Source organism: Perca fluviatilis, chromosome 4, assembly GCF_010015445.1.
Source record: "Perca fluviatilis chromosome 4, GENO_Pfluv_1.0, whole genome shotgun sequence".
Classification (NCBI taxonomy): domain Eukaryota; kingdom Metazoa; phylum Chordata; class Actinopteri; order Perciformes; family Percidae; genus Perca; species Perca fluviatilis.
In genome coordinates this window covers 37,998,156-38,011,045 of record NC_053115.1, presented here as the reverse complement: position 1 = coordinate 38,011,045, position 12,890 = coordinate 37,998,156, and the positions used below count along the sequence as shown (strand labels likewise).

The following is a 12,890-nucleotide window of genomic DNA, read 5'->3' as shown; positions in this document are numbered from 1 at the left end:
ACAGTCACAGACACACACAGACACAGACACGCAGACACACACCTCTATATATCACTGTACACACAGCACTAAGGCATTAAGCACACATGCACAGCAGGGCTTATGGGTTTTTTCTGTGTTCCCTGCTGGCACTGCATTGCAGTCATCTCTGACCTCCAAGCTCCTGGCTGTCCACTCCTCCATCAACCTCCCCTCCTCCTTTCCCCTTCTTCCTCGCCTCGTCCTAACTCCAGCCCTGTGTGTCACTTCCGCATTTCCTCCCTCCACCTACCTGACTCTCCTGTCCACACGGAACTTCAACATCCTCCCCTGGATCCGTCATGTACCGACAGTGCAGGAGACGGGACCGGCGGACGGACAGATGGAGGAGCGATGGAGAGATGAACAGAGAGGTGGAGAGCAGCGGGACAGATACACACCGCTGTCCTCTTCTCTCTCCTTCAGACTGCATGCCTCTCTCTCTCTCTCTCTCTCTGTCTCTTTCTCTCTCTCTTGCTCGTTTCCCCACCTGTCTCACCCTCCCTCTCCTCTCTCTCTCTCTCCCTCTCCCTCTCCCCCTCTCCCTTCCCTCTCTCACACACACACACAATGACATGAACACAGACACACACATACACACTTGCTGCCTTCAGGCTGAGAATTGCAACACTCAGCTTATTCAGTCCCCTCACAGTCTGGTTGATATACGCTCTATCTCTATCATAATCTGGCTCTCTCTATCTTTATCTCATTTGCTGTCCACCTCTCTCTCTCACACACACACACACACACACACACACACACACACACGCACACAATGTCTGTATCAGTATTTTTCCTCTCTTGTATTTCTCACAAAGGACAGCGCTTAAACAAAAACACCATGTGGTCTTAGCCACTGCCAGTGTGTGTGTGTGTGTGTGTGTACACATCTGTCCAGAGTCATGGGAGAACTTATGGCCAGTGCTCCACAGGAACAAACATCCAGCCCATTTGGCCAGGAGTGAATGCCTGATCAGCTGGAGCCATGGACTTGGGGGTTGGGTGGGGGTTAAGGAGGTTAGTAGGGACGCTGCATTTGTGTCAATTTGTTTTTTTCCCTATTATGGAGGTCAGTAAATAAAAAAAATAAAAAAAGGTATTTGACTTGCAGACTTGCAGATGAAAAGAGGAAGTAGATAGAATGAAAGAATGGTGGAAAGAAGGACACCAGTTAGCTAGCATGGTGGGGTCGGACTTTGCAGGCTGTTCTCATTAACTATTGGTAGATATAGCTACGAAAAGAAAAGCACTGTAATTTATATGTATTCCATGTATTTAGGGTCGCCGAAATTTCGTAGGATATTATGATTCAATACTTTACTGCCATGCAACCTGCTAGGAATTTGGTGCAGTGTGCTCATTAGAAAACAAAAACAGAGCATTCATAGCAGGACAGTCAATACCCGTTAAAAACACATGTAGAGTGGCCGGGTTAGCTCAGTTGGTAGAGCAGGCGCACATATATAGAGGTTTACTCCTCGACGCAGCTGACGCAGGTTTGACTCCGACCTGCGGCCCTTTGCTGCATGTCATTCCCCCCCTCTCTCTCCCCTTTCATGTCTTCATCTGTCCTGTGAAAATAAAGGCCTAAAAACAGTCTCTGATGGGCTTTTTGTAAATGCAGAGCAGGTTGTCATCCCATGTCAGAGTGGAGGAGATTGCTGTTGCCTAAAAAACATAAAGCTGACCACTCTTTACAGCTCTACTCCATCCTTTCCACCAACTGTTGTGCATACTTTTTTCGTACGATTTCATTTGAACCCTTTCATGAGGATGTGTTGGACTTTGACACCAAAGACCATGGTTTGCATTGTGTTTCCTATTCAGTCAGGGCTTCTTTTAACCATGCTCACAATTTTTCCCTAACCTGAACCAAGTAGTTTCAGTCAGGCACGGCGTTATGGGTGGGCCTGACGGGCCTAGGCCCACCCACTTTTCAACAGGCCCACCCAAAACATTTCCTCAAAAAACATGAATTAATTAATATATTATAATTTGGTGAAGAATTATTAAAAATCGGCAAATAATCTCATAATTTGTGCTAAAATTGTCTAAATGTTTAGTTTTCAAAAACAATTAAAAAAAAAACTGGTCATGTCTATTTTTATGTTTCTGCGCAAGTTCAGCAGACAGTGAGGTTCGGATCGGATGTAGCTTGTCGGTATGCTAGGCTAGCTCCCAGTGATCTGAGAGTGTGAAAATCATTTCCAGAAAAGGACAAGGTTGCAACAGTCGTTGTTTAGGTACCTTAAACGTGCACGAACGGTCTCAGAGTCATCGCTGCAATCAGGAGATGAAGGAGAGCTGAGATCCACAACGCCTAGCACATCTTTGTCTCGGACACCGCATTCCGTGAATGAGCCCGCAACTCAACCAGTGCTAAAGTATCCGGTCACTTCTTCTGCTGAGTTTAATTGTGTAGGACCGCCAGAGGATAACAGTAAGGTATGTGGATACTCTGCCTGTATTGTATTATGTCGTTATATGAGATATATGGATTAAAATAATCAATTCATAACCCGCTACAGAAGCTGCAGGCGCAGTTCTATTTCTATAACAGCTTGTTACTGTTGTCAAGTTGTTGTTCCCTCATGGTTTTCTCTTGTTATGGCCAATAATGCTTTAGGGCTATTAATGCGATTTATTTATTTTTGTTAAACATGTTTATAACATGAATCATCACACTAAAGTAAGGAAATAACTTGTTTTACATGACAGATGACGTTGTCAATGAACATGTTCTGTGGCCGAGTATTGATTGAAACTGTCGGGCAGTGTTGTTGATCTGTATATTGTTGAAAACTTAAAACAGTTGAAAAGAATTGTGAAATATTCGGCCTCATGTTATACGAGCAGAACTAAACTATGTTTTGAGGAAATATTAGATTCCTGACCACTTTTACAGTCTATAGGCCTTAGGTTAGGAGAGATGCGCTATAGCACAGCCAGGTATGGTGCGTAATGGAGATTCCAAAGCGCTCTTCTTTTGGGCAGAACCAAGGAGAGCGATCGCGTATAGGTCCGTCCTTTGCACCGAAACTTTTTACAATGCAACAACATATAAATAGTATGTTTAATTAAATTATGTAAGCACATATAATATATATAATATAACAGTAGCCTATATTAGCCAGTCATTTGTATTAGGTTAAACAGGGATTTGATAACGTTTTTAATTTAAGGCCCACCCACAATTGGTCTGGCCCATCCAAAACTGGAATCCTGGCGCCGTGCCTGGTTTTAGTCACGTAAAATTTGCCAAACCTAGATCATAGATGTGGCAATAAAAAAAAAAACCCAATCACTCATTTTTATAACTGTTATTTGTAACAGTTGGCTGTCATTTATGATAGGCGACGTATTTGTGCGCACATCCTCCTTCTTTATCGGTCATGAAAATCCAATAGCGGATTGAATGGAAAGGAAGGAAGGAGGAGGAAAAGAGTGAAGGAAAGAAAGGAGGGAGAAGGAAAAGGGGGAGAAAGGTGGATAGAAGAAGGGAATGAAGGAAATAGGAAAGTAAATATATGAATAAAGAAACAAAAAAAAGGAAAAACGGGGAAGGCAACACAAGTTCTAGCAAATAGCCGAGTGGAAAGTATCGAGTAGAAACCTCGAGCTTGGAAACAGTAGTTGTCAACATAGGAGCTGTTATTACATGACTGAAGTTCCATATTTAGGTCATGTGATGACAACGGAGCCGTCTCCATGAAACAGAGCAAACTCCAACTTCTGACGAAGACCATGAATGAAGGCTCAGATTTTGAAACTCGACTACAAAGAAGGCCTTTCTCCCACTTCTGCGCCTGAAAGAGAAAACCGGAGGCCAATTTATGTACGAATGTGGGAAAACGACTCCTGATGAATACATCTCTATTGTAAATAACTGCATGAACATGTTGCTTGATTTTTTTTTTTTCAGTTAATGCTCAAATCTATTTTGTAAAAATGAATGGTAAATATGAATGGTTTGGTCTAAAGAAATAGTTTTCCTTTGTGGCTAGTAAGGCTAATGCGAACAATATTTCTACTGTTTACGCTTAAGTCACTGGCCCCAGAACATTTAGTGTTGGGTTTTGAATAACTTTTCCTAGTGTGAAATGACAGTTTAAAGGAATATAGTGCTAGTAAAATTGTTTGTTATAATCGGGGGGGTTTTATGTTGCAAGCATATGAAATGTAAAAATTGTGCAGATATTCACCTTAGGTATCCTAAATGAATTTACAGTCAATGGTAGCATTGTGCTAGTTTCCATCAATGTGTAGATAATGTAATATGGGAACATTGGCACTGGGTAGCATTATGTTTAGCATGTCTAGCAGTATGCCAATTGAACTATTAAGGGTATCCTTACTGATATATTGGCAAATCTGAATATTGGATTTGTGCACAAGCCTGGAAACAAAGAGGCTGTGGGCCAGATGTCCTAACGCTTTTGCGCCCACTTCAGGCGTATTTGTTTCGCAACGTGCGCATAAAAGCATGGCGAGGAATGTACAAACAGGCCGCACTGAGGTAAAAGCGCAGACTGCCTGTCGCGGGGACTGAAAACGGCAAATTGCGCGTTTCCGTGTCATGCAGATGCATTCATGGGTTGGGCGAAGGGGAAAGTGGAAAGTTTCCCACAAAGAGATGGGAGGGGAAGCGTAAAGTGCACCTAATTATGTATTCCACGGTATGTACAAACACCGCCCGTGACAGCGCGCCTCTATTTTGCGGTGAAAATTCTCCGCCTCTTAAAAGCAGGTGTAAACCAGCCGCAAGCGGGTTTCCTCGCACATGCCTCCTGGTGAAATGGCAGCAGTAGCAGTAAAAAAAAGTAAAAGATATAATATCTCAGACCACAAAGTTATATGTTGCATATCAGTTAATAGTTACTATAAACATATACTAAAGGGGAAGAATGTACCATACACGATTAGGGTTGGGTACCGAACCCTGTACTTCTACCGGTACCGACCAAAATCACGTCGGTATTACAGAGTATTGGTTCACGTAAAATCAAACGGTGCCAAATTTCGGTACATGAGATCTGTCCTCTCTGCATATTGACGGAGAGCAGAGGTCCGACGCACGCACGCATAGGTGAGGACGGAGCAAACTATGTCAGCTCTGCAGTGTTGTTGAAGTCTCAGTGAGTCACGGCAATGCCGATAAAGTGGTTTCAAGTGCGGTTACAGTTTTTCAAAACTTCACGCAGACAACTTTCCCTGTGATATTAATGGCGAGCCGAAAGTGGTCGCGATGCTGTCGACGTTACACTTCCTCTGACACGAGCAGGCACAACGGTGGTTTCTGTGCCCTGGGGACTGACTGACAGGCTGAGGTTGTAAGGCAAGGCAACTTTATTTCTAGAGCACCTTTCAGCAACAAGGCAATTCAAAGAGCTTTACATAAAACATTAAAGAGCAATTAAAAATGGTCATGATGAAAATAAAATAGGCTAAAATATAATAATATACAAATACAAGAATAAAAGTTGAATAATTATTCAATTTAATAGGTTGTAGGGACGGGTTTGGGAGGAGAGAGGGAGGGGTTTTATTTTTATTTTGTTTAATTTCTTTAGAGTGTAAAATATTCTAAATAAATAACATAATGTTTTAAGTAAATAGGATAAATAGGTTTGGAATTATTTTACAACTGAAATAATTTTTGTGTAATTACAGAGGGAAAGTACAGAAAAAAGTACCATTGGGTACCAGAACCTAATTTCAGGTACCGGTATCGGTACTGATATTGGTTCAGATGCGAAATATACCCAACCCTATACACGATATAACTTTGTCAGTTTACACAGTGTACATGATGATGCCTCATGGGCCTACAGGCACATGCATTTGTCGATGTCAGCATTAAAAGCAGCTTGAGTAGCAGCCCCTGGGCCCAGAGCTCAGCAGGTCTCCCATATTACAGTGCATATTAACATGTCATCCTGTCAACATGAATCCTGAGAGGCTGCACTTAATCACATATATCTGGATAATGTCTCTACTCCTTATGGCTCCTCACGGTGATGTGTTCCATTACGATGTACTGTACTGTTTGAAAGGCAGTCAGAAATCTGTAAGTTGCAATATCACAATACTATGTCTGCGTGGAGTTAAAAGGCTTATTAATTGATATCAGTGACTAAACTACAAACTACTGTATAACCACGTTTTTGGTCCCCCCCCCCCCCCTTCCTTTGACTTCCAAGTAATAGGGGACTTTTTTTCTGCCATCTGTATCTTTCCTTCCTCTTTCCTTTCCTCTTCCCTTCCTCCCTGTCTTCCTTCCTTCCTTGTAGATTCTCTGGTATACTCATGGGGGATGCAGTTGCTGATGCAAATAGAACCTTTCCTGCTGTTGCTGCTTCACATTAAAAGCTTACTGTTGGGTGGTGATGACAAGGGGGGAGGGGGGGTATGCTCATTTTGCAAATTGTATGCTTTATCTGTTGCGTTAAAATTAAAATTGTTAATCATAAAAAAAGCTTACTATTAACTAATCGGTGGGATGCTTTTATTGTGAAGAAGTTATAGGAAATGCGATGTTTGTCACACCAGCTAGCGACTTGTCAACAGGCTTACCACTAGCTAGCTAAAAAACACTGTCTGTTGGCAGTTAGACTGTAAATATAATAGACAATGCTTTCGGGTCTGAAAAGTGAAGCCAATGCTGAAGTGCCATAAATCATTCTATCTCATTTCCATCAGGGGGCGACTCTACTGGCTCCAAAAAGAAGTTTCAGTTTCTATAGAAGTCTATGGGGGAATGATCCTACTTTTCACTTGATTTATTACCTCAGTAAACATTTTCATAATGAGTTTATGGCCTCAACCGCTAGTTTCAATTCTTCTTGAATACAGCATGATGTTCATTTAGTAAATTATGGTCCTATTTAAAATAAATAAAGCAGGGGATGCTTTAGGGGCGTGGCTACACACCGACCTGTCAATCAGGACGGAGGCTTAGCAATGCTAACCATGGAACTGTGGGCATTAAAATAGACCTGAACTTGTTTTTGGGTGTTGTCCGTGTTTTCATCTCAAACTTGGACCCTCTCGTGTGTGTTTTCACTTCGTCAAGGCTAAGAGAGTGACAGAGGAAGGGAACAAATGAAAAGTTGTAAAGTTTAGACTACTCTGATTACTTTTAGTTTTTAACATAGACCAGCTGAGGGTACAACAAAAAGCAAGACCCTACAAAAGCAAAGCATGATGGTTGGTTAATATTATTTGCTTGAAATTTAGCAAACATAATTTAAAGTGCCATCACTTGCAAAAGCCCAATGTTAAGGTTGGAGGTTGAAGGTGGAAGCTGCAACATGGTGAGCATCTGTTTGTACCATCATTTTCTAAAAGGTATGCTCGGTATGGCACAGAGCCAGCAGAAATGTGGCCACCATCCAGAGCAGAGAGCTGGCAGCGTTTGCGTGGCTTTCTAGCAGGGGGAGGTAGCCTACAGCAGAATGGCCATACAGTATATGGCCCTGTGCCACATATATGTGAGGCTCTTCAATTATCATCAAACAATAAATCAGGTGTTGTCTTGCTCACAGTCAACAGAGCATAACATTTATTACTATTTTCGACAAAGTGTGTGCAGTGCTGTATTTCAATTTGCGCACTGTACTTAAAGCTTTAGTGCGTAACGTTTTGATATTAATGTCTGTCTGTTACATTCAAGCCATTGCCAAATGAGTTGCTACAAAGCTAATTAAGGCAATCGGCTCCACACAACTCTCTCTATAATTCTCAGTCTGGCTATGTTCAGAACATTCTGTCGTCCGGCGACTTTCGTGCGCAGAAAATCGTGGGGAAATAATGACCTCTTCTGAAGAGTCCATCATGTTTCTTTAATCCTCCGTGTCCTCCTTGGCTACTTGCAACTGCGTGGAGGAGGGGTGGGGGTATTGCGCGATTATGGAAGGCTTGTGTCATGTGGATGAGCCGACTACAAACTATAGCTTTAACTTGCTCTTTTGGGGTACATAGTGGCTTCACACTGACAAATTGTAGCCACATGTAGCACACTGCGAGTACCCGGATGCTGAACTCGAAACGGTCAAAATGTTAAGTGTGGATCGGCGGACACTACTCACACTCAACGACCGCCATCTTTGCTACAGGGCGGAAGCTACGGGACCACCAACATATTTTCGAACTTGTGAAAGTGAAGGGCGAGGAAGCTGCGGCGGTTACTATTGAAACGGCGAAACGCGAACTATACAAATGTAACATATACGTGTGTTTTTTTCAATAAGTACCACTATACTTCCACCAGTTAGTGAGAAAACAACAACGACAAAAGGTGGCAGTAATGCTCCGCCCGGCTGCAATTTACCATTAAACAAAAGAAGAAGAAGAAGAAGAAGAAGAAGAAGAAGAAGAAGAAGAAGAGTAATTTCTTGTCAATGCCCAGCATGCACGCGATTTTAGACTACACTATCCTGTCAAAATATATGCACTGAACTGTGGCTGGGAGGGGTAATAGAGGGAGTGTATTATCCAGTTCAGGTGCTGCAGCCACTGGCCACATGGCACTGGTCACACCTGCAGCCCATCAGGGAACCAGGGGAGGCATTTCCTGAGCCAGATCCATGCAACAGAGGCACAAGTTGGGAACCAAGGACCAAGCAGGCAACACCGTTGGGGCTTCCACTGAGTGCCTGGGAAGGAGACCATCGGCCTAGGAAAAGGAACCTGATCTCTCTTCCCACTGGAGACACATACAGAGGTAATTGAAAAGGACTCACCTGTCTCTCTGCTCTACCCCACAGGACAGTGGAACAGGTCTGCCTTGAGAGAAGGGCTACAGGCCAAAGGACCCCAGACGGGAAGACTCTTTTGTTCAAGTTTAACCCACTCCCCTTTCCCCCAAAATTATTTATTAAAAGAGACACTTTATGTTAAAAGCTTACTGTCTCTGAGTCTCCTACTTTATTGTAAGTCTTGCCTCTAAGTCCCCTGGGTTGCCACAATTGTCATGAGCTACTCAACATGTGCACAGCTCCCAGCTAAGCTGAAGTGACAGCTATTTGATATCAGTTTGACCTCCATGTATTGGTATATATTGAGGTAAATGGGTTTCTTGAAGATGGGGGTTAGTTAGATGAAGTTTTGGTTTCGGTCATGGTTTCACCTTGGTGCGTTTGTCTTCAAATGGGTAAATACATGGGTGTATTAATGTGTATTAATAAGCATTACATTTTAGTTTAAATTGGCATTTAGCCATTTTCTTCCTTAGTTCGGACTATGGTCAAATTCATATGCAATACAAATCAACTCAAAATTACACCAGCCTTAAAAGATACATGTTTATGGCTACTACAAGTACTGATGTGTATCATCTGTTCCATTTACTCATTAGAAAATGAGTTAAAAAAAATAAATATATATATATATATATATGGTTGATGCTACTGCTGATTGAGTGTGTTGTTTAGGTCAGGAAATCAATCCTGCTGGAATGTAAAGAAACAATGACCCGGGTGGTCTGGCAGTAAAGGAGGGAGGAGGGAGGAGATGGATTAAGACATAGCTAAGGGACTGGGACTGCATGGGGAATGTGCTTTCTAACAAATGAGCTTTAGCCCTTGGAAGCAGCTGGTGTTTGTCCTAACAACGGTACCTGGATAAGATCAGAGAGAGGCCAGGACAACACCACAAAACAAGACAAGACAGAACTCCGTAACAACCAGCCGAGGAATCTTGAGCTGTGTTACATCCCAAACAGGTCCCGCTTAAGCCTCCCACAGAGTTCCACAGAGCACTGAGCCGCTGCAGTGAGATAGTGGTCACATTCACGCTCCGAGCATTTAGAGTTACTTGTGGTTCCTAGAGTCTCTAAAAGTAGAATGGGAGCCAGAGCCTTCAGCTACCAGGCTCCTCTCCTGTGGAACCAGCTCCCAGTCTGGGTTCGGGGGGGGGCAGACAGTGTCACCACATTTAAGAATAAACTAAAAACCCTCCTCTTTGAGAAAGCATATAGTTAGGGAGTGAGGAGATCCAGAAATGCTTTTTACTAACCTAGCTCTGGGGAGTTTACGTCCCGGAGTCCTTATGTTTCTTTTTCCCAGCATTTTTCCTTGGACTAGGATGGCACCAAGATCTTGGTTGCAGCTATCGCGGTGGTCTTTCTTCAATACACCCCGCTACGCTCTGCGGTGTCCTGCTGCGTCCTGCCGGGCCCTGCTGAACCCTGCTGCATCCTGCTACGTCCAGCTATACTCTGCTGGGCCACGCTACATCCTGTAACGCCCTGCAGTGCCCTGCTATGACATGAACTACTACGACTACCATTTTTAGTCACTGTTCCATTATCTTTATTGTGACTGTTATTGCCACTGTTCATCACACCCCCAACCGGCACCGTCAGACACCGCCCACCAAGAGCCTGGGTCTACTGAGGTTTCTTCCTAAAAGGGAGTTTTTCCTCACCGCACTATGCTTGCTCTTGGGGGAATTACTAGAATTGTTGGGACTATAAATTATAGAGTGTGGTCTAGACCTATTCTATCTGTAAAGTGTCTCAATATAACTCTTGTTATGATTTGATACTATAAATAAAATTGAATTGAATTCAGAACGCCATGTCACATGATGTCTGTTTGCTCAGAACCATGAAAAAAAAAAAGGCTTTCACACTAGAAACGAACCGGATCCTGGTTCAGTTTCATGCGCACCAAGATCGCCTCTTTTCGTCAGACCAAGGTCCAGCGGTTTGGTCCGGACCGTGGTCCGGGGGAGATTTTACACCTGTCATTTTGGTTCGGGTGAAACTGAAAAGCCCGAAAGTTCAGACCAAACATTGTTGGCGTGAAAGCCCCCTATAAGGGATTTTTTTGATTAGCATGGGGATTACGAGGCATTCGTTAAAATGTGTTAATGACTGAAAGAACAGAACAGACGTGAGGGAGCGATACAATTGGCTTTAATTAATCGGCATTAAATCTGTAGCTCAATTAGTTTGCAAAAGACTGCAGATACGGCAAGTCTGACATCCTTTTCTACCTAAGCCTGTTACAGGACAATAATAATAACCTGCATATAGTCAGATTATTGAAACATGAGAAATCATTGTAGACATGAGATTGCTTAATTAGACGAAGTTGCAAAGAATGTTGCATTCATGATTCAGATTCCACACATAAACACGAACGTTAGAGCCACCGTCCCTGTTTCCCCGGGTGTCTTGCATATTACAAATCATGCAATAACATAACTATTACAGCAAAGCAGTTTCCACAACATCCCATTTCTTTTCCTGTCCCATTGAAGACCAATCAATAAATGTTCTGATCAAAGGGGTGCTGAAACACTGCATTATAGGTAACACCTCGTTTCCTTGCTCCTCTCTCCTCACTTTCCATCTCCTGCTAAATGCATTTAAGTGATTGGACCTCACTAAGTGATGGCAGACTTCGATCAATTTCCGGGGCATGGCCCGGAGGACTGAGGAAGGGAGGAGGCTACATTAGCAGAAAGGAAAACACGCTGAGTGACCAGCAGAAGCAGACACCAGACAAAAGCTCTCACAGCATCGACTGGGAAGAGGTCAAAGGTCATCATTTTCCCCAGAGTTTGATCAAGCTGGATGTAAAAGTAATCGTATTAAACTGAAAACAGATTCACTCTTTTTTTAACATACTGATGACAACGGGCAAGAAGAGGATTTAGATTATCAACATTTACGGCAACAAGCCGCAGTTTCCCAGCTCTGATGAGGCAGATGGAGACCAAGCATGGCTCTGCATAGATTTAAAATAAAGCAACATGTCCAACTGACTCCAACTTAATTACAGTAGCTGTTGCTGGTAAGCAGTAAACACTGATACTATGCAGGACATTGAACTCCTTCCTAACAAACAGCTACGATTAAGTTGTGTCCTTCCTTACCTATTAGGGATACAAAAAGGTTGTAGCAGCTTCCAGTCATAGATACAGATACAGTAAGATCCTTATGAGGGCCACTGCAGCAGTGTGGGTGTCATATTTTTTTCAGCCAAGCACCCCCTGACCTGCACAAAACATTTTTTTTTGTAGAAAAAAAGACATGCATTTGAAAGTTTTTTCCAAAATTAAAAAGTCTTAACATGAGTCCAACATATTTATCAGCAAATAGAACTCCACACTGATGATAGGCTTACTGGCCTATAGGAAAGGTCGTCCACAGATAAAGGATTCAATAAGGATTCACTGCTCCACATGTATGTTTAACATTAAAGGTCCCATGACATGGTGCTCTTTGGATGCTTTTCTATAGACCTTAGTGGTCCCCTAATACTGTATCTGAAGTCTCTTTCCCGAAATTCAGCTTTGGTGCAGAACTACAGCCACTAGAGCCAGTCCTACAATGAGCTTTCATTAGGATGTGCCATTTCTGTGTCTGAAGCTATTGAGGAGGAGAGAGGGAGTGGCAAGGTGGATGGTGGGGGTGTGGCCTAGACCAACTGCCACTTTTCTCGTTTGAAAGCCATGATGTCTCTCTCTCATGGGTTGGCCAAATTCTCTGGGCGGGCAAAGCAGAGAAAGGGGAGGTAACCTTGCTTGTTATGACCTCATAACTTGTTATGCTTGTTATGACCTCATAACAAGCAGATTCCAAAACGGCTCATCTGAGCTTTCATTTTCTCAAAGGTAGAGCAGGATACCCAGGGCTATCACCATTTCTAGCCACTGGGGGACCATAGACAGGCTGGGGGAACGCATATTAATGTTAAAAAACCTCATAAAGTGACATTTTCATGCCATGGGACCTTTAAAACATGATTCATAAAAGCATGTCAACAATGAATAGGCTATTTTAATATCCTAGGATTCTATGCAAAAAAGGTATTTATAAAGGCTTTAGGCCGCTCTACATGTTATTGTAGGCCCAGTTT

The 12,890-nt window shown here is 42.9% G+C and overlaps 1 protein-coding gene across 16 annotated transcripts in view; it reads right to left on the bottom strand.

Annotated features, from left to right (window-relative positions):
- plekha6 (pleckstrin homology domain containing, family A member 6) overlaps nucleotides 1–12,890 on the bottom strand; it is a 135,321-nt gene that overhangs the window by 84,981 nt on the left and 37,450 nt on the right. For 7 of the 16 annotated variants that reach the window (XM_039796339.1, XM_039796333.1, XM_039796330.1 and 4 more), the window contains exon 1: nucleotides 272–421. The exons of 2 other annotated variants lie outside the window; for them this stretch is intronic. In XM_039796339.1, the coding sequence (XP_039652273.1) occupies nucleotides 272–303 (32 nt within the window). In that variant the 5' untranslated portion in view covers nucleotides 304–421. Of the gene's footprint in view, nucleotides 1–271; nucleotides 423–12,890 lie in introns of those variants that run through there. 7 more of the 16 variants (XM_039796328.1, XM_039796331.1, XM_039796335.1 and 4 more) reach the window with 3 other exon arrangements.